Source organism: Coregonus clupeaformis, chromosome 14, assembly GCF_020615455.1.
Source record: "Coregonus clupeaformis isolate EN_2021a chromosome 14, ASM2061545v1, whole genome shotgun sequence".
Taxonomy (NCBI): Eukaryota; Metazoa; Chordata; class Actinopteri; order Salmoniformes; family Salmonidae; genus Coregonus; species Coregonus clupeaformis.
The window spans coordinates 39,394,971-39,417,504 of NC_059205.1; the positions used below are offsets into that span (position 1 = coordinate 39,394,971).

Sequence of the window (22,534 nt, forward strand, 5' to 3'; positions counted from 1 at the left end):
AGCCTGGCTGACTTTCACCCTTCAAACTTTTGTGCATATTTCTCTCCCTCAAATCTTTGCCAAGAGGGACACTCTCACTCAGACCTGTACTGGGGAAGCTATTTAAAGTAATTAGGGTAGATACTTCTTTTAACATGAGTTTAGCATAGCCTAGCGCTGTGTAACATGTTTGTGAGAATGTTTTGGCGACAACAAATGAGATTTAACTCAAAGGGAGATTGTGTTTTTTCCCCTCATTTAATTCTACTAATTTCAAAGAAACACCAAACATATGCTTATCTTGTGTACCAATTTAACATTATAAAAGAGGAGGCAGTAATGGTTTGGTGGGGCTATTTAAATAACCCCTTGTTTCACCTAACTGTTTGTTCAACATTCACCTACTGGCAATCCAGTCAGCAAAATGCTAAGAGACATTTGAGAGCAACTGTACACACAAAGAAGAGGGAGAGAAAGAGAGAAAAAAGAGTGCGTCTTAACATTGCTGTTTATGGCATTAAAACAGATGGCTCAAGTGTAATACCAGCTGACACCCGCCATCAGGAAATACAGACTATAGAAAAGCACTGTGTAGTAAATCTCTTGATTCTCATATCACATAAATATCATCACCCAGTGCTACTGTATTTTCCAAATCAATGTACGTTTCCTCTTCCACAATCCCGTTGATACCCAAAGTGAACAATATGCTAAATTAGGTTGTAGGTGAGGTGGGGTCGTCTGGCCTTCAGGGACTGTTGGTGTGGGACATTGTGTTATTGGAAACCTACAGCTGCCCTGTCATGGACTTCTGCTTCAGTGAGAAAATGACTGAAACAGACATAGTACACTAACCTGTCCCATAAGTCAAACAACGGGATTCCATATGGATACAAACATCCGAGAGGGGTGAAATACAAGCACTGCCCCTGTTTCCTCTGCTGACTGGTTAGGGGTAGGTTGGGGCAGGGTAGGATTTCTGGATCAGTGAACGTAGATTAACTGTGACACAGGACTGTTGGAAGGTGGTACATGGAACTTTCTGCTCTCAAACGAGCTAACAAACAGGGTGATGATACATTGTGAGCTTGGGTAGTAATTGAGGCTAAAGTGGACACTGATATTTAATTGAAAAATGTCTTAAATGTATTGGCGAAGGCCAAAAGCCGAGACGCATTGGTTTTCCTTTGAAAAAGAAACAAACAAACATAATCCCTAACACATATAGCTTTTATTGCCTGATACTTACATAGTATGTACTGAAACTAATGTACCTACTTACTTACACTGATACCTCTCCAGATCTAGATGCTCCTGCTAACCTGTTGACCAGAGAAGTGACAGAGGACACAGCGACAGTAACATGGGATAAAGTCCAGGCTGAAATCGACAGCTACGTGATCAGCTACAGCTCTGCTGAGGGCTCCAGTGGGGAGATCCCTGTGGGGGCAGACAGCAACTCCTACAGGCTGACTGGGCTGAGGCCTGGAGTCATCTATACAGTCTACATCTGGGCTGTCAAGGGCTCCCGGGTCAGCAGGAAGAGCTCCACAGAAGCTGAGACAGGTAAACTGTTAACCTCATGTCTGACTCTGATGGCATAATAGTGATCACATTGTTTTTGTTTCCATTCTTGAAATAGTCTTAAGTGACGTCTGTCTTTATGTTTTGATCCTGATGGCTTATGGATGAATGGGAGAGATCTTCTCATCCTATGCTTTCTGTAGGTCCTTTGATAATCATTTTATTTTATTTTGGATAGTTCTTAGGGCTGTGTTTTCACTTTTTAAAGGATGTACTTTCTACAATGGCAACATGGTAAAAACAAAAAAACAGCCTGGCTGACTTTCACCCTTCAAACTTTTGTGCATATTTCTCTCCCTCAAATCTTTGCCAAGAGGGACACTCTCACTCAGACCTGTACTGGGGAAGCTATTTAAAGTAATTAGGGTAGATACTTCTTTTAACATGAGTTTAGCATAGCCTAGCGCTGTGTAACATGTTTGTGAGAATGTTTTGGCGACAACAAATGAGATTTAACTCAAAGGGAGATTGTGTTTTTTCCCCTCATTTAATTCTACTAATTTCAAAGAAACACCAAACATATGCTTATCTTGTGTACCAATTTAACATTATAAAAGAGGAGGCAGTAATGGTTTGGTGGGGCTATTTAAATAACCCCTTGTTTCACCTAACTGTTTGTTCAACATTTACCTACTGGCAATCCAGTCAGCAAAATGCTAAGAGACATTTGAGAGCAACTGTACACACAAAGAAGAGGGAGAGAAAGAGAGAAAAAAGAGTGCGTCTTAACATTGCTGTTTATGGCATTAAAACAGATGGCTCAAGTGTAATACCAGCTGACACCCGCCATCAGGAAATACAGACTATAGAAAAGCACTGTGTAGTAAATCTCTTGATTCTCATATCACATAAATATCATCACCCAGTGCTACTGTATTTTCCAAATCAATGTACGTTTCCTCTTCCACAATCCCGTTGATACCCAAAGTGAACAATATGCTAAATTAGGTTGTAGGTGAGGTGGGGTCGTCTGGCCTTCAGGGACTGTTGGTGTGGGACATTGTGTTATTGGAAACCTACAGCTGCCCTGTCATGGACGTCTGCTTCAGTGAGAAAATGACTGAAACAGACATAGTACACTAACCTGTCCCATAAGTCAAACAACGGGATTCCATATGGATACAAACATCCGAGAGGGGTGAAATACAAGCACTGCCCCTGTTTCCTCTGCTGACTGGTTAGGGGTAGGTTGGGGCAGGGTAGGATTTCTGGATCAGTGAACGTAGATTAACTGTGACACAGGACTGTTGGAAGGTGGTACATGGAACTTTCTGCTCTCAAACGAGCTAACAAACAGGGTGATGATACATTGTGAGCTTGGGTAGTAATTGAGGCTAAAGTGGACACTGATATTTAATTGAAAAATGTCTTAAATGTATTGGCGAAGGCCAAAAGCCGAGACGCATTGGTTTTCCTTTGAAAAAGAAACAAACAAACATAATCCCTAACACATATAGCTTTTATTGCCTGATACTTACATAGTATGTACTGAAACTAATGTACCTACTTACTTACACTGATACCTCTCCAGATCTAGATGCTCCTGCTAACCTGTTGACCAGAGAAGTGACAGAGGACACAGCGACAGTAACATGGGATAAAGTCCAGGCTGAAATCGACAGCTACGTGATCAGCTACAGCTCTGCTGAGGGCTCCAGTGGGGAGATCCCTGTGGGGGCAGACAGCAACTCCTACAGGCTGACTGGGCTGAGGCCTGGAGTCATCTATACAGTCTACATCTGGGCTGTCAAGGGCTCCCGGGTCAGCAGGAAGAGCTCCACAGAAGCTGAGACAGGTAAACTGTTAACCTCATGTCTGACTCTGATGGCATAATAGTGATCACATTGTTTTTGTTTCCGTTCTTGAAATAGTCTTAAGTGACGTCTGTCTTTATGTTTTGATCCTGATGGCTTATGGATGAATGGGAGAGATCTTCTCATCCTATGCTTTCTGTAGGTCCTTTGATAATCATTTTATTTTATTTTGGATAGTTCTTAGGGCTGTGTTTTCACTTTTTAAAGGATGTACTTTCTACAATGGCAACATGGTAAAAACAAAAAAACAGCCTGGCTGACTTTCACCCTTCAAACTTTTGTGCATATTTCTCTCCCTCAAATCTTTGCCAAGAGGGACACTCTCACTCAGACCTGTACTGGGGAAGCTATTTAAAGTAATTAGGGTAGATACTTCTTTTAACATGAGTTTAGCATAGCCTAGCGCTGTGTAACATGTTTGTGAGAATGTTTTGGCGACAACAAATGAGATTTAACTCAAAGGGAGATTGTGTTTTTTCCCCTCATTTAATTCTACTAATTTCAAAGAAACACCAAACATATGCTTATCTTGTGTACCAATTTAACATTATAAAAGAGGAGGCAGTAATGGTTTGGTGGGGCTATTTAAATAACCCCTTGTTTCACCTAACTGTTTGTTCAACATTCACCTACTGGCAATCCAGTCAGCAAAATGCTAAGAGACATTTGAGAGCAACTGTACACACAAAGAAGAGGGAGAGAAAGAGAGAAAAAAGAGTGCGTCTTAACATTGCTGTTTATGGCATTAAAACAGATGGCTCAAGTGTAATACCAGCTGACACCCGCCATCAGGAAATACAGACTATAGAAAAGCACTGTGTAGTAAATCTCTTGATTCTCATATCACATAAATATCATCACCCAGTGCTACTGTATTTTCCAAATCAATGTACGTTTCCTCTCCCACAATCCCGTTGATACCCAAAGTGAACAATATGCTAAATTAGGTTGTAGGTGAGGTGGGGTCGTCTGGCCTTCAGGGACTGTTGGTGTGGGACATTGTGTTATTGGAAACCTACAGCTGCCCTGTCATGGACGTCTGCTTCAGTGAGAAAATGACTGAAACAGACATAGTACACTAACCTGTCCCATAAGTCAAACAACTGGATTCCATATGGATACAAACATCCGAGAGGGGTGAAATACAAGCACTGCCCCTGTTTCCTCTGCTGACTGGTTAGGGGTAGGTTGGGGCAGGGTAGGATTTCTGGATCAGTGAACGTAGATTAACTGTGACACAGGACTGTTGGAAGGTGGTACATGGAACTTTCTGCTCTCAAACGAGCTAACAAACAGGGTGATGATACATTGTGAGCTTGGGTAGTAATTGAGGCTAAAGTGGACACTGATATTTAATTGAAAAATGTCTTAAATGTATTGGCGAAGGCCAAAAGCCGAGACGCATTGGTTTTCCTTTGAAAAAGAAACAAACAAACATAATCCCTAACACATATAGCTTTTATTGCCTGATACTTACATAGTATGTACTGAAACTAATGTACCTACTTACTTACACTGATACCTCTCCAGATCTAGATGCTCCTGCTAACCTGTTGACCAGAGAAGTGACAGAGGACACAGCGACAGTAACATGGGATAAAGTCCAGGCTGAAATCGACAGCTACGTGATCAGCTACAGCTCTGCTGAGGGCTCCAGTGGGGAGATCCCTGTGGGGGCAGACAGCAACTCCTACAGGCTGACTGGGCTGAGGCCTGGAGTCATCTATACAGTCTACATCTGGGCTGTCAAGGGCTCCCGGGTCAGCAGGAAGAGCTCCACAGAAGCTGAGACAGGTAAACTGTTAACCTCATGTCTGACTCTGATGGCATAATAGTGATCACATTGTTTTTGTTTCCATTCTTGAAATAGTCTTAAGTGACGTCTGTCTTTATGTTTTGATCCTGATGGCTTATGGATGAATGGGAGAGATCTTCTCATCCTATGCTTTCTGTAGGTCCTTTGATAATCATTTTATTTTCTTTTGGATAGTTCTTAGGGCTGTGTTTTCACTTTTTAAAGGATGTACTTTCTACAATGGCAACATGGTAAAAACAAAAAAACAGCCTGGCTGACTTTCACCCTTCAAACTTTTGTGCATATTTCTCTCCCTCAAATCTTTGCCAAGAGGGACACTCTCACTCAGACCTGTACTGGGGAAGCTATTTAAAGTAATTAGGGTAGATACTTCTTTTAACATGAGTTTAGCATAGCCTAGCGCTGTGTAACATGTTTGTGAGAATGTTTTGGCGACAACAAATGAGATTTAACTCAAAGGGAGATTGTGTTTTTCCCTAATTTAATTCTCACTAATTTCAAAGAAACACCAAACATATGCTTATCTTGTGTACCAATTTAACATTATAAAAGAGGAGGCAGTAATGGTTTGGTGGGGCTATTTAAATAACCCCTTGTTTCACCTAACTGTTTGTTCAACATTTACCTACTGGCAATCCAGTCAGCAAAATGCTAAGAGACATTTGAGAGCAACTGTACACACAAAGAAGAGGGAGAGAAAGAGAGAAAAAAGAGTGCGTCTTAACATTGCTGTTTATGGCATTAAAACAGATGGCTCAAGTGTAATACCAGCTGACACCCGCCATCAGGAAATACAGACTATAGAAAAGCACTGTGTAGTAAATCTCTTGATTCTCATATCACATAAATATCATCACCCAGTGCTACTGTATTTTCCAAATCAATGTACGTTTCCTCTTCCACAATCCCGTTGATACCCAAAGTGAACAATATGCTAAATTAGGTTGTAGGTGAGGTGGGGTCGTCTGGTCTTCAGGGACTGTTTGTGTGGGACGTTGTGTTATTGGAAACCTACAGCTGCCCTGTCATGGACGCCTGCTTCAGTGAGAAAATGACTGAAACAGACATAGTACACTAACCTGTCCCATAAGTCAAACAACTGGATTCCATATGGATACAAACATCCGAGAGGGGTGAAATACAAGCACTGCCCCTGTTTCCTCTGCTGACTGGTTAGGGGTAGGTTGGGGCAGGGTAGGATTTCTGGATCAGTGAACGTAGATTAACTGTGACACAGGACTGTTGGAAGGTGGTACATGGAACTTTCTGCTCTCAAACGAGCTAACAAACAGGGTGGTGATACATTGTGAGCTTGGGTAGTAATTGAGGCTAAAGTGGACACTGATATTTAATTGAAAAATGTCTTAAATGTATTGGCGAAGGCCAAAAGCCGAGACGCATTGGTTTTCCTTTGAAAAAGAAACAAACAAACATAATCCCTAACACATATAGCTTTTAGTGCCTGATACTTACATAGTATGTACTGAAACTAATGTACCTACTTACTTACACTGATACCTCTCCAGATCTAGATGCTCCTGCTAACCTTTTGACCAGAGAAGTGACAGAGGACACAGCGACAGTAACATGGGATAAAGTCCAGGCTGAAATCGACAGCTACGTGATCAGCTACAGCTCTGCTGAGGGCTCCAGTGGGGAGATCCCTGTGGGGGCAGACAGCAACTCCTACAGGCTGACTGGGCTGAGGCCTGGAGTCATCTACACAGTCTACATCTGGGCTGTCAAGGGCTCCCGGGTCAGCAGGAAGAGCTCCACTGTAGCTGAGACAGGTCACTAACTTGTCTCGTAATTTAAAGGGTCGAAAAACCATGTGGATATCACAGGGGGCTGCTGAGGGGAGGACGGCTCATAATAATGTCTGGAATGGAGTGAATGGAATGGCATCAAACACATGGAAACCATGTGTTTGATGTATTTGATACTATTGCAGAGATTCCGCTCCAGCCATTACCACAAGCCCGTCCTCCCCAATTAAGGTGCCACCAACCTCCTGTGGTGGATATGGCTGTTACTTAGAATAGGACACCTTTGTGTTAGATCTGGGACTATAAAAAAGAGTGTGTAACACAAAAAATTATCAATCAAACTTGTTTCACATCTCCTTAGTCATACCTCAACTGACCATCACAGATAATTAGATGTTCAAACAATATGTTTTACATAAAGGGACATTCCACTCCAAAATGTAAGTTTGTCAGATGTTTTCAGACATAAAAAGAATGTCAAGATGAGTCCACATCCCACGCCATTGGTTGCGTAGATCCAGCTAGCTATATTCTTAAACCCCAAATTAATGGAAAAGATAAGCACCGCAAAGCTTGAAATTACGTGGTGCTTATCTTTCCTAGTCATTTAGAATTTTGGCATATAGCTAGAGCTACAAAACTGATGGCCTGGGATGGGAACTTATCTCAACAGAAGACCACTTTTGAGGTCTGAAAACATAATACAAAATGTGATTTTGGAGTATAATTCCTCAATAAAAGACTGTGAATTGTATGCAAAATACTTGAGATACTTTTTAACAGATCCTGACCAGATAAATATTTTGCCTGTCACAAAAGTAGTTTTTTGCTCTTGTGAAAATGTGCAACATAACTTTATTCATCCTAGAGGGGAAAAATATAACAGCATGATAGACTGGAATATAATATTAACCCATTTACTAATGGCTCTCCAGATCTGGATGCTCCTACTAACCTCTTGACCAGAGAAGTGACCGAGGATACAGCCGATGTGTCGTGGGACAGACCTCTAGCGGACATCGACGGCTACATGATCAGCTACAGCTCTGCTGACGGCTCCAGTGGGGAGATCCCTGTGGGGGCAGACATCAACTCCTACAGGTTGACTGGGCTGAGACCTGGAGTCATCTACAAAGTCTACATCTGGGCTGTCAAGGGCTCCCGGGTCAGCAGGAAGAGCTCCATTGTAGCTGAGACAGGTCACTAACTAGTCTCATACTTTTTGAGTGTGAGGGGTGAGATCCCACACACTGTACAGTCGTGGTCAAAAGTTTTGAGAATGACACATACTAATTTTCACAAAGTCTGCTGCCTCAGTTTTGATGATGGCAATTTGCATATACTCCAGAATGTCATGAAGAGTGATCAGATGAATTGCAATTAATTGCAAAGTCCCTCTTTGCCATGAAAATTAACTTAATCCCCCAAAAAAGATTTCCACTGCATTTCAGCCCTGCCACAAAAGGACCAGTTGCCATCATGTCAGTGATTCTCTCGTTAACACAGGTGAGAGTGTTGACGAGGACAAGGCTGGAGATCACTCTGTCATGCTGATTGAGTTAGAATAACAGACTTGGAAGCTTTAAAAGGAGGGTGGTGCTTGAAATCATTGTTCTTCCTCTGTTAACCATGGTTACCTGCAAGGAAACACTTGCCGTCATCATTGCTTTGCACAAAAAGGGCTTCACAGGCAAGGATATTGCCGCTAGTAAGATTGCACCTAAATCAACCATTTATTGGATCATCAAAAACTTCAAGGAGAGAGGTTCAATTGTTGTGAAGTAGGCATCAGGGCGCCCAAGAAAGTCCAGCAAGCGCCAGGACCGTCTCCTAAAGTTGATTCAGCTGCGGGATCGGGGCATCATCAGTGCAGAGCTTGCTCAGGAATGGCAGCAGGCAGGTGTTAGTGCATCTACACGCACAGTGAGGCGAATACTTTTGGAGGATGGCCTGGTGTCAAGAAGGGCAGCAAAGAAGCCACTTCTCTACAGGAAAAACATCAGGGACAGACTGATATTCTGCAAAAGGTACAGGGATTGGACTGCTGAGGACTGGGGTAAAGTCATTTTCTCTGATGAATCCCCTTTCCGATTGTTTGGGGCATCCGGAAAGAAGCTTGTCCGGAGAAGACAAGGTGAGCGGAACCATCAGTCCTGTGTCATGTCAACAGTAAAGCATCCTGAGACCATTCATGTGTGGGGTTGCTTCTCAGCCAAGGGAGTGGGCTCACTCACAATTTTGCCTAAGAACACAGCCATGAATAAAGAATGGTACCAACACATCCTCCGAGAGCAACTTCTCTCAACCATCCAATAACAGTTTGGTGACGACCAATGCCTTTTCCAGCATGATGGAGCACCTTGCCATAACGCAAAAGTGATAACTAAGTGGCTCGGGGAACAAAACATCGACATTTTGGGTCCATGGCCAGGAAACTCCCCAGACCTTAATCCCATTGAGAACTTGTGGTCGATCCTCAAGAGGCGGGTGGACAAACAAAACCCCACAAATTCTGACAAACTCCAAGCATTGATTATGCAAGAATGGGCTGCCATCTGTCAGGATGTGGCCCAGAAGTTAATTGACAGCATGCCAGGGCGGATTGCAGAGGTCTTGAAAAAGAAGGGTCAACACTGCAAATATTGACTCTTTGCATAAACTTAATGTAATTGTCAATAAAAGCCTTTGACACTTATGGAATGCTTGTAATTATACTTCAGTATACCATAGTAACATCTGACAAAAATATCTCATAACACTGAAGCAGCGAACTTTGTGAAGACCAATACCTGTGTCATTCTCAAAACTCTTGACCACGACTGTAGAGATGTTAGTTCATGAGTCGTCTTTGTTCAAGCTTTCCATAACCTGTAGGTAGATAGGACTGAGGTCTGAACAGACAGTTCAGAGCTTCTGCTCCTTTTTATAACCTGTAAGGAACACAATATAATGTCTATACTTGGCATGTAGGTTTGTCACTTATGGGTGGCACAAATTGGGATATGGGGGAATGGAATGGGCAGGGTATACACAAATGAAATACTGTAGTACAATATTTAAGTGATAATGCACGAGAAGCTGGTGTTTGGAGGATATATTGGCATGGTTGTTGTTAGGCCTGAGTCGAAGTCGAGTAATACTATAGTAATTGCTGTAGTGTTTTTGGGGACTGTAGTGTTTTATGACATTACTGTAGTATTTACTGTAGTATTGCAGTCTGTAGTATACTGTAGTATTTATTATATTATTCTACAAAATTATATAGTAAGTAATACACATGACCGAGGGATACTACATTGTGTAGTATAGTATACTACAGTATACTATATAATTATATAGTAAGTACTGTAGTATTCTATAGGAAACTGTAGTATTTGTTCATGTCCAACTACATGCCTAAATCCCCAATTAATGGAAAATAAAATAACTGTCTAAATCCATAATTTAAGATAGTGCCTATATTTTGCCTTATTTTGGGATGAGGGCACATGGCTAGGTCTACACAAGAGATGGCAAGGCACATAGACTTATATCGATATTAGACCATTTATGAGGCCTGAAAACCTCTGACAAACGATGATTTTGGTGTGTGAACTGTCCCTTTAAAGTATCTCTTATACAATTAGAGTGATTTACAAGTCTCTCAGGTACAGCATGTGTTGATACAGTAAATCAATTAAATGTCACAAACATCATGACATAACACAGAAGAGCATTAATCCTTATATCAATGGTTCTCCAGATCTGGATGCTCCTACTAACCTCTTGACCAGAGAAGTGACCGAGGATACAGCCGATGTGTCGTGGGACAGACCTCTAGCGGACATTGACGGCTACGTGATCAGCTACAGCTCTGCTGACGGCTCCAGTGGGGAGATCCCTGTGGGGGCAGACATCAGCTCCTACAGGTTGACTGGGCTGAGGCCTGGAGTCATCTACACAGTCTACATCTGGGCTGTCAAGGGCTCCCGTGTCAGCAGGAAGAGTTCCACACCAGCTGAGACAGGTTATCTATTTGCCCTGGGGCTCCAGTCGACAGCCAAGTCTTTTCATGATAATTCCACGCATTCATTGTCCAATGAGACAGATAGTCATTACTGAACAGGAGCTTATCTTGTGGAGGCATAATCGTTGAGGAGCTGCAGGTTCCTCCGCTCTTACTGGAATTCTGGTAAACTCTGACTAACAGTTCAAGGATCTGCTCAATATGTGAGACAAACAGTGACCTTTATTGGAGAATAGAGATGGAGGAATGAAAGGCATGATAAATACTACATAATCTTATTCAACCGTCCAATGACTGCAACTGAACAGTTTCATTCATTCTATCTATTTGACTGAATTGCTTACGTTTTGGGACCTTCTTTCCATAGAAATTGATGCGCCTAAGAACCTAAAAGCGTCAGATGTTAAGCTGGATGCTGCGACCCTGACCTGGACTGCTCCCTTAGCCAGAATAGATGGCTACATCCTCACGTTCAGAGCTGAGGATGGCACATTGAAGGTACTTTGATTCTCACTAATTCACCCTCTAGTAGTTGTAAACAGTGATGTATCCAATGTTATGATATCTGTACATAGCTATAGAAATCTATTATTATTGCCAGTTATATTTTTGTTGCTTTTAGTATTGTAGGTCACAATGACCTTTCATCCTTTTGGTATTTGGTATTTTATTAGGATCCCCATTAGCTGTTGCAAAAGCAGCAGCTACTCTTCCTGGGGTCCACACAAAACATGAAACATGACATAATGCAGAATATTAATAGACAAGAACAGCTCAAGGACAGAACTAATACATTTAACTATGGCACACATACACCATGAATGCTGCACGGCCAATGCAGACGTCGGATTGACCATGCAGCGCTTTTTATGAGATAGAGGGGCGCTGTTTCGCTCGCTCAGAAGTTTTATCTGAGATTGATGTGTCTTTCTGTCGGCACGTGTCTCAGGCAAATAAATGATCAATATTTAAAGGGAAGGAGGTACGGTAGGGCGAGCCAGGCCCCCTAAGGCCCACCCACAACGCCGGGCCTGATCCTATATAAGGTGTGCATCTTGTGCAAAAAAAAAAGAAAACTGTGTTATACCCCTGACCTCTAGTGGTAAAATATTGTAAAATCAACCAAGGATTATAATTATTATGTGTTCTGAATAGACTTTGGAGAAGAAGCTGAGGACAGGAGAGAGCAGGTTTGCCATGTCGGGCCTGGAGATGGGAAATAACTATATCGCTACCCTCCTCGCTTACAGAGGAGCAAAGAGGAGCAGAGTGATAGAGATCACATTCAAAACAGGTACGATGTGCCCTCTATGAACGTCCTCCCTAGACCAAACTAGTCTGATTTATTCACATATCAGTGTGGTGATGTTTGCATTTCACTAAGCTATTGTGCTATTAATGTAGTGTAATTAGTAATGTTTCATTCCTTTCTCATCTTTTAATTGGTCACTTGTGAAATATCACTGACAGCCAACTTTCCGGTCAATTTGTTTATTGCTATATAATGTAAATGAGTTAACACAATTACTTTTTCCCCCCTGAAAATGAAAGCTTACTGACATCATTTTACTTGTACCTTTAACAGTGGGTTTGTTGTACCCGTTCCCCATGGACTGTACTCAGATTAAGATGAATGGCAACATGGCAAGTGGAATCTACACCATTTATATCAACAGTGATCGCACCAAGCCCATGGAAGTGTACTGTGACATGGACACTGATGGCGGTGGATGGGTGGTACGTTCAAGCTAAAGTACATTATATGATTTATGGTATTGATGGCTGAAAGAAAGTGGGTTAGATGTCTGCTACATGGACCATTACTCTCATCAATATAAACTGTCAATCAACGTTCAACTTAAAGTACATTATATGATTTGATAGTATTGATGGCTGAAAGAAAAACCTTTCTGGATAGATTGACCATTACTCTCATTAATATAAACTGTCAATCAACTTTGTGTATGAGCAAAGACTGAGATATACAGTATATCACTCCCCAGGTGTTACAAAGACGCAACAATGGACAGATGGACTTCATGAAGCGCTGGAGACCGTACATGGCCGGCTTTGGGAACATGACCGATGAGTTCTGGCTCGGTTAGTACTGGATAGGCATCCTTTAAATCTCTTGTATCTAAATAGGACTGTTATGTCCCTAGGAGTTCCTCTCATGGAATTGAAATTGATGATGCTGATGTTGTTGATGATGATGATGATGATGATGATGACAACCACGACGATGATGATGATGATGATGACAACCATGATGATGATGATGATGATGATGTAAATGTAATAAGCCCTCACAATTCTGTTACTCTAACCCATAGGTCTGGACAATATATATGAGCTGACCAATACTCCCACCCAGTATGAGCTGCGAGTGGACCTGGGTGTGGGTTCAGAGAAGGCCTATGCTGTCTATGACAACTTCAAGATAGCCCCGGCAAAGCAGAAGTTCAAGCTGACCATTGGCAAATACAGAGGAACAGCAGGTGGACCAACTCTTTGCATCTTTCAAACAATTTGTTAAAGAATACATGCAGAAATGCTCTATACATTCACACTCCAACCCACACACATACCTATTATCACACAATACCTTGAATACCATTTTTACAATGGTTTGCTAAAAAGACAAAAAAGCAGCCAGTTTGAAGTCTACCTGCCGTTTAGGGGCCTTTTACCACTGGCCTTCTCTGACTTGGATTGCATACAATAATTCTGTGAATCTGGTATATGATTGTTTTCCAGGTGATGCCATGAACTACCATCAAGGTCGCCCTTTCTCTACTGTTGACAATGACAATGACATTGCTCTTGGTAACTGCGCCCTTACTCATCGTGGTGCTTGGTGGTACAAGAACTGTCACCTTGCCAACCTGAACGGCAAATTCGGAGACAACCGACACAGCATGGTAAGAAGTGTTCTTCTTATTTCTTATTTTTATTTATTGTCTGTTATTGTTTTGTAGTACTACATTGATATTGATTACTGCATTGTTGGGTTTAGAGCTAGCAAGAAAGGCATTTCACTGTACATTAAAACTTGAAACTTGAAGTGTGCTCTTTAGTTTTCTGGGTGTAGTGGGAGATTGTACCAGCAGATGGCGGTAATAGAATAATACAGAATCTATGGGAGTTGCACATGAGCGTCCTGTAGGGGCTTTCCAATCTTAGTTTGAAATGGCTATGTCCTAGATCTATCAACTCCTTTTTTCTCAAAAAGCCTTATAAATAGCAGGGGCTAATAGATAACTTTCATTCATAGAAAGTCTAACTAGAACTGTTGTTGTCTCACAAGAACTGTTTGTGTGTCTCTGCAAAGAAGAATGTTGGGAGAAAATTGGAGGGTATAGTTTTGTCCTGTCACATTATACCATGTTTCTCTTAATAACATGTTTAATAATTTTACGTCCGTCTTGGTGTAGGCAAAACCAACAGAGTTAATAGAAGTTTCCAAAGTAGATAAATCCACCCGTTTACCTAATGTTGATAGAGTTGAGATATTTGCTGAAATGCTCATCAGCATGTGTCATTCAGTATCATGAAACAACTGCCTGACTGGCTAATCTAATGTGTGGCTGTGCCTCTCTTTACCGGGGGGTGGATTTATACTATCCCTAGAACATTTTCAATAAGTTTGTGCCTGTCTTGGCGTACACTCTTAGAAAAAAGGGTTCCAAAACGGTTCTTCGGCTGTCCCCATAGGAGAACCCTTTTTGGTTCCAGGTAGAACCCTTTTTGGTTCCAGGTAGAACTATTTTGGGTTCCATATAGAACCCAAGGGTTCTACATGGAACTCAAAAGGGTTCTACCTGGAACCAAAAAGGGTTCTTCAAAGGGTTCTCCTATTGAAACAGCCGAAGAACCCTTTTAGGTTCTAGATAACACCTTTTTTCTCCTAAGAGTGTAGGCTTATCAAAGACTGAAGCGGAATGAAAAACTGCCTGACTGTGTAATCCAATGTGTTGTCCTGTCTCTCTCTAACCTCTACCAGGGTGTGAACTGGGAGCCATGGAAGGGCCACCTGATGTCTCTTGATTTCACTGAGATGAAGATCCGGCCAGTGGGCGCCGCCAGGAAGAGGAGGTCACTTAGCAGCAGAACAGCTCCCAGAAAATAGTCCCTCTGATTTAACTAAAATATTCAATGGGAACCTCGTTACAAACCAGGCAGACTAGCTAGAGCCTCAAATCAGGAACTTCACTCTATCTCAAGATTACTGTACAACTTACCTTCTGTAACGTATCACATGGCTGTCTTTATTTTGAATAGGGGTCCCTTTTGTGATAGCAAATTCATCAGGGACCCCCTAATAATTAGAACACAACTCGAGTGAGATAAAAATAGTATACAAGGAGTTTTACTATGACTTCGCAGTGCATGGCCAGACGAACTAAGTCTCAGGCCCTGGGAAGGAACGTTAAACATAAACAATTTTTTAAAATTACTTTGACAATCCCTGAACTAGATGACCCAATGACACCATGTCTTTAGGATAGTTATACCGCTCTTGTTCACATTCATAACATAGCATAGACCCTGACCCTCTCTTCTAAGGTTTTGTCCCCAGCCTACTCTGAGTTAGCTAGATATCACATGTATAGGAAATAGAATGGATGATATGCTCCTCTGCTTGTAAGATTGTATTTTCAAATGTGTATTGTAGTTGTATTATATTCATGCCACACATTCTCAGAGAAATAAAGTCCCTTAAAAAAAGAGATGCTTTTTAGCACTAGCATCTACAGTATGCCTGCAGTGAGTGAGAGTGTTTTTTGAATGGGACATGGCTTTGCACAGTGTTTATCAAATAGTTAATCAACAAATTCTAATTCATACTTGAATGTTACATGCTCACTCAAATACTAAGAAGAGGAATAAAGTGGAATATATTTTATTTCATAAGCATATTTTCATATGCAGTTCTCTTTCCCAGAAAAAAGGTTAGACTTGCAGAAATGGTTAGTTTTGCAGTTTCCTTTAGTTTTTTACCATTCATGTCACATTGTGACATGACTGCAGGGTTAACCCGATCTTCATACAGGATATTTTAAAATGGTCCCTATTTATGTAAATTTTGAATTGACGACTATGGTTTTCTCTTTGTCAGACGGTCTAGGGTAGCCTACACTTGAGTTGTGTATCATCTACCACAAATTAAGCGCAGCAGGGTCAGACAGGGAACCCAAGTATTGGCTCCAGTGATGCATCAGCTGAAATCGCACCAATCATATTCTACAAACACTTTCTACCTTAATATGGAGACCTATTTAAGGTGATCAGTTTACTCATTCATTCTCTGCTGCCTCTACTGCTGTTGGTCGTTCGATACCATGCGGTTGCATTTCCTTGTATACGCTGGTGTTCTTGGTGACATGCTAATGCTGTAACATGCATACTCGCCATACATGTCTGTGTTCTGCTAGCTAGATAATTATTTGCTTATGTTCTGTAGCCAGTGGCCAGTCGTCATTTAGAGCCCCACCTTTTTTGAGCCCCACCTGTAATTCTGGCATTAATTTGTGTCAGATATCCATTTAGCAAACAATGTGAAAAAAATATCCTTGATTTAATAAAGCAGCATACAAACTTGGTCTCTTTATTTGAGTAAGGCAGCTCCCAAATGCAGCTGTTTCAGCCTAGCTCAGTGCTTTCTGTGGTGGAGTGGCAGCCAGCAAAAGCACAGAGCGTAGGCATTGTTAATCTTCTCTGGTTGCGCCATGATTGGCTCAGGGTTCTGTCACCCATGGGAACACTACATCACAGCAGAATCTATGGGAGAGCTAGGCAGTTCATGCCCCGTTCACTTCTACTGCCATAGATTTACAGTAGAAGTGCCCGTCCAAGAAGGCTCAAGGTCATTGGCACAGATAAAATGTCAAATCACGTAGCTTTGATTGGACTGATCACTTGAACATCATACTTTAAAATCTTAGCTAGCTAGATAGATAAGCAGTCATCATCATGAATCACCTCGACAATCTACTGGCAAATCCTATTCAATCCTTGTCATATGAAGAGAAATCAGAGATAAAATCTATCGGTGCTCATTGGCCATTGAACATAAACATTACACAAGAAGTCGGAAATCGCAAATTTAACAATGAGTGATTTGAAAAGAAGCAGTGGCTAACTGCAAGCATCACAAAGCAATCAATATTTTTCTTCCCCTGCCGGCTATTCGGTGGAGAGGGTGTGGTCCATGTCTGGGTTTAGGGATTTAAAACATCTGTCTGAAAGGGTCTCAAAACATGAGAATTGTGCATCACATGTAGACAACACTGTTTAACTGGGATTACTGGGGAAATCAAACATTGGGGCGCAGCTAGACCCCGCATATAGACAAACTGTGACCTTCACAACCAACAAACGGAGGAGAATAGGAACGTGCTTGCCAGATTTATAGCACTGCAGGGCCAAGACGAGTCGGCCGACTCCTGCCCAGGCATTTTCAGGTGTATTTTTGAGACCATGCATGGAGGAGATTACAGGCTTGAAAGTCCTCTGTAGCTCAATTGGTAGAGCATGGCGCTTGTAACGCCAGGGTAGTGGGTTCGATCCCCGGGACCACCCATATGTAAAAATGTATGCACACATGACTGTAAGTCGCTTTGGATAAAAGCGTCTGCTAAATGGCATATTATATTATATTATTATTATGATGACCAACCCCTTTAAGGGTTTCCTACATCAAGCACGATGCAGAACGAACACCCTTAAAAGGATAAAAACCTTCACATGCTTGCAACACCATGGGCCAGAAAAGGTTGAATGCATTGGCCATGCTGTCAATCCAGCATGACTTCAAGTTCATCCAGGGAATGCCAGACTTTGATGACAAAGTAATTGAGAAGTTTGCCCACAAGAAGGACCGCTGCGCCAAAAAATATGTCTCGTATGCTGCTGCATAAGTGGTGTAATATGCCAGGGAGATATGCATACTGTAGCTAAGAAAGTAACCCTCAGTGTATGTTGTGTAGTAAGCTGTTAGTAGCCTTTGTGTTGCACCCTAAGAATTTGGGTGCAACACTCCCCCTCAGATCTTAGCCTACTGTTCTGACTTGTTGGTGCACATGATGCCTATAGCCTGTTTTAGAGAAATATCATCATCAAATATTGTAAGAGCTTTCATTGTCTGCTTATATGCCCCCGTTATTTGTCCTATGGTTCTGACTTGGTGTACAGGGAGAATACTGTAATTCTGTCGCTGTCCATTTCAAAAGTGCTGAACGAATAGGTATATAGGCTACGTCGGTCTCAGCTCGCTCATGTCTTAATCGAAATTACAGCTTGCTCTTCCCGTTCATCGTTCCCTTATGCCATCTCAAATGTTTTATTGCTTATATACTATCTCATTAGTATCCTATTCATCATTTTAGGCAATGTTAGAATGATGCATTTAATTGTTTTGCTTACTTTGTGTATTATAATTAGCTCATGTGCTTTTCTCCACAAGGAGGGGATACTATATAATGTTGTTGGGTCTGTAACCATGTTTGCCAGTGAGAGTCTCTTCCCATTTAAATATTTTTGTTCAACAAAAAGTTCAGTAATAGACCCATGTAATTCCAGTTCATATTGCAAGGGTTGTTTTGTTTGTGCAATGCTCTGTCTGTGTCGGTATATGTCTATAAAAGTGGATCCTCATGATTGTATTTTCCTTCCTTTTAAGACCACATAATAAAATAGGCCAACTGCTGAGTCTGCGTCTCTCTCTCTCTCTGTACGATGACTTAAAGAAGAGTAAAGTTAAGGCCTCAACATCTTGCTGAATTTATCTGAAATAACATCTGAATTTCTGTCGCTGTCAATTTCAAAAGTGCTGAACGAATAGGCCTCATCGCAGCTTATTTGCTTGAACTTGCTTATACTTAGAGCTAAGTGTTAATGATATAAGACACAACATTATGAATTTACTGAACATAAATGTAAATGCAGCATTACCGCAAAAATGTAAGAGGCAAGTGGAAGGGGGCGAACGTAAGGAACTTGTCTGTCACACCAGCCTTCGCTTTGGCTCCCCCACCTGTCCAGCTCAGGCGTTCGGCGTCGCCGGCCTTCTAGCTGCTGCCGAACCTGCTGCTGGCAAACGCTCTTCACTCATCAACCCCGGACTTGTCAAAAAGTATACCAGTTTCATTTAAGGACCAAAAAATTGACAGCTGTGCCATATAGATTGCAAAATAGTTGGGAAGAGATTTTCAATGTACTGATTCCATGGCACATGGTTTAGGAACTGATACACAAAACAACGCTAGATTCAAAATGTTTCTATTTAAATTATTATACAAAATTATTGCAACCATTAGAATGTTATATATATACTGTATGGGGGATACAACCATCCCAGCTCTGCAGATTTTGCTGCGGAGAGAAATAATCATTAGATCATTTGTTTTGGGACTGTCCATATGTAGCTTGTTTTTTGTTGCAAGTTCAGGAATGGCTGAAGAATTGCAACATTTACCTGGAGCTAACTGCAAATAGCAATGCTGGGTGATTTAAAAGTCAGTCAATCGATTAATAATATAATACTCTTAGCAAAAATGTTTATCTTTAATTTAGAATATGAGAATAGAAAGGTTCAGAACTTTTGTGAAACATCACAGTTGAAAAATATATGGCAAATATAAATCAAAACTGGATGGTGTTCAGAGCTAGATGGGAGGGGTTGAGCGGAGCTGAAGGATGGGACTAAAAACGTAGTATTATTTTCTGTTTTAACACATTCTCTATTTCTCTCCACTAGGAGGCAGTATTTACACTTACACTAATTGCTTCATTCTAGTCATGTATTAGCTTACAGTGCTTTCGGAATGTGTTTCCCTCGATCATGACTAGTCTCCCAGTCCCTCCTGCTGAAAAACATCCCCACAGCATGATGCTGCCACCACCATGCTTCACCACCAGGTTTCCTCCAGACGTGACGCTTGGCATTCAGGCAAAGAGTTCCATCTTGGTTTCATCAGAACAGAGAATCTTGTTCCTCATGGTCTGAGAGTCCTTTTGCCAAACTCCAAGCGGGCTGTCATGTCCCTTTTACTGAGGAGTGGCTTCCATCTGGCCACTCTATCATAAAGGGCTGATTGGTGGAGTGCTGCAGAGATGGTTGTCCTTCTGGAAGGTTCTCCCATCTCCACAGAGGAACTCTGGAGCTGAATGCCAAGCGTCACAAACTCTGGTCACCTCCCTGGCCAAGGCCCTTCTCCCCCGATTGCTCGGTTTGGCCTTGATGGTTCCAAACTTCTTCCATTTAAGAATGATGGAGGCCAGTGTTCTTGGGGACCTTCAATGCTGAATAAATATTTTGGTACCCTTCCCCAGATCTGTGCCTTGACACAATCCTGTCTTGGAGCTTTACGGATAATTCCTTTGACCTCACAGCTTGGTTTTTTCTCTGACATGCACTGTCAACTGTGTGACCTTATATAGACAGGTATGTGCCTTTCCAAATCATGTCCAATCAATCAACTCCAATGAAGTTGTAGAAACATCTCAAGGATGATCAATGGAAACAGGATGCACCTGAGCTCAATTTTGAGTCTCATAGCAAAGGGTCTAAATACTTATGTAAATAAGGTATTTCTGTTTTTTATTTTTGTGTAAATTTGCAAACATTTCTAATAAACTGTTTTTGCTTTGTCATTATGGGTTATTGTGTGTAGATTGATGAGGTATTTAACATTATTTTTGTTTTTAATTCCATTTTAGAATAAGGCTATAATGTAACAAAATGTGGAAAAAGGCAAGGGGTCTGAATACTTTCCGAATGCACTGTATGTTATTTATTCATCATATGCACATAATTGTCATGGCATGTTGCTTGTATCACTGGCAAGAGCACATGTTGATACCATGGGGATATATTCAGGCTACTATCGTTTTGTTCTTCCACTATTGCCCCATCAATGCACTTGCCTGATCCTCTATGCCCAAAAACGTTGGACATCTGGGCACTTGCTTGTAGTGTGTTTTATTTGAATGTGGTAAACATGCATTTGCACACAAAACCCGTAGCTCAACCACTTCTCCGGCCTTTCCCCAGCTAGTATCTGTCACGCCCTGGCCTTGAGAGGCCGGTTCTCTTTAGTTGGTTTGGTCAGGGATTGAGGATCTATGTTAGTATTTCTATGTTTAGGATCTAGATGTGTATTTCTAGGTTTGGCCGGGTGTGATTCCCAATCAGAGGCAGCTGTCGCTTGTTGTCTCTGATTGGGGATCATACTTAAGTAGCCTGTTTGCCTACCTTAGTTGTGGGATCTTGTTCTGTGTTTAGGCATGTATGTGTATAGCCTGAGGACGTCACGTTGCGTTGTTTCTTGTTTTGTTTATGTTTATTGCGTTTAATAAACATGTTCGCATACCACGCTGCACCTTGGTCTGACCCGTCTCTCAACGTTTGTGACAGTATCAAATATTGATGGGATAATCGTCTTTGGTTTATCCCAGATTGCACCTTACAGGATAAAGACATGCATTCTTAAGTCTTTTAATTAGTTCGGTCATCTTCATTCTTGCTGTCGTGCACATGAAACATTTAGGTAAAGCAGTATCTTAGGAGTGTCTTTATTCTAGGATAGCAGTAAGCTGTTTCACGCGCATATTATGCATGCTTGTACAGTGCCTTGCAAAAGTATTCATCCCCCTTGGCATTTTTACTATTTTGTTGCATTACAACCTGTAATTTAAATTGATTTTTATTTGGATTTCATGTAATGGACATACACAAAATAGTCCAAATTGGTGAAGTGAAATTAAAAAAAGAACTTCTAAAAAATAAATAATGGAAAAGTGGTGCGTGCATTTGTATTCACCCCCTTTGCTATGAAGCCCCTAAATAAGATCTGGTGCAACCAATTACCTTCAGAAGTTACATAATTAGTTAAATAAAGTCAACCTGTGTGCAATCTAAGTTTCACATGATCTCAGTATATATACACCTGTTCTGAAAGACCCCAAAGTCTGTAACACCACTAAGCAAGCGGCACCATGAAGACCAAGGAGCTCTCCAAACAGGTCAGTGACGAAGTTGTGGAGAAGTACAGATCAGGTATGGGTTATAAAAAAATATCCCACGGAGCACCATTAAATCATTTCTCTCTGCCTCCTTCTTTCCACTCCTTTCCTCTTTTGACCTCACCCTCTCACCGTCCCCCCCTACTCACAAGGCAGGCAATACGCTTGACCTCATCTTTACTAGATGCTGTTCTTCTACTAATCTCACTGCAACTCCCCTCCAAGTCTCTGACCACTACTTTGACCCTACCTTACGCAGAAAGCGGCACAGGTCCTAATCCAGGCACTTGTCATCTCCCGTCTGGATTACTGCAACTCGCTGTTGGCTGGGCTCCCTGCCTGTGCCATTAAACCCCTACAACTTATCCAGAACGCTGCAGCCCGTCTGGTGTTCAACCTTCCCAAGTTCTCTCATGTCACCCCGCTCCTCCGCACACTCCACTGGCTTCCAGTTGAAGCTCGCATCTACTACAAAACCATGGTGCTTTCCTACGGAGCTGTGAGGGGAACGGCACCTCCTTACCTTCAGGCTCTGATCAGACCC

At 41.7% G+C, this 22,534-nt stretch overlaps 1 protein-coding gene across 4 annotated transcripts in view; it reads left to right on the forward strand.

Annotated features, from left to right (window-relative positions):
• Positions 1-16,563, forward strand: part of LOC121580915 (tenascin-N) — a 51,279-nt gene extending 34,716 nt beyond the window's left edge. For 2 of the 4 annotated variants that reach the window (XM_041896104.2, XM_041896105.2), the window contains 13 exons: positions 1,282-1,545; positions 3,095-3,358; positions 4,908-5,171; positions 6,720-6,983; positions 7,895-8,158; positions 10,702-10,965; positions 11,333-11,463; positions 12,121-12,259; positions 12,551-12,702; positions 12,969-13,065; positions 13,299-13,463; positions 13,723-13,886; positions 14,969-16,563. In XM_041896104.2, the coding sequence (XP_041752038.2) occupies positions 1,282-1,545; positions 3,095-3,358; positions 4,908-5,171; positions 6,720-6,983; positions 7,895-8,158; positions 10,702-10,965; positions 11,333-11,463; positions 12,121-12,259; positions 12,551-12,702; positions 12,969-13,065; positions 13,299-13,463; positions 13,723-13,886; positions 14,969-15,094 (2,558 nt within the window). In that variant the 3' untranslated portion in view covers positions 15,095-16,563. The remainder of the gene's footprint in view (positions 1-1,281; positions 1,546-3,094; positions 3,359-4,907; positions 5,172-6,719; positions 6,984-7,894; positions 8,159-10,701; positions 10,966-11,332; positions 11,464-12,120; positions 12,260-12,550; positions 12,703-12,968; positions 13,066-13,298; positions 13,464-13,722; positions 13,887-14,968) is intronic. The other 2 variants (XM_041896106.2, XM_041896107.2) reach the window with 2 other exon arrangements.
• The last annotated feature ends 5,971 nt before the right edge of the window (positions 16,564-22,534 follow it).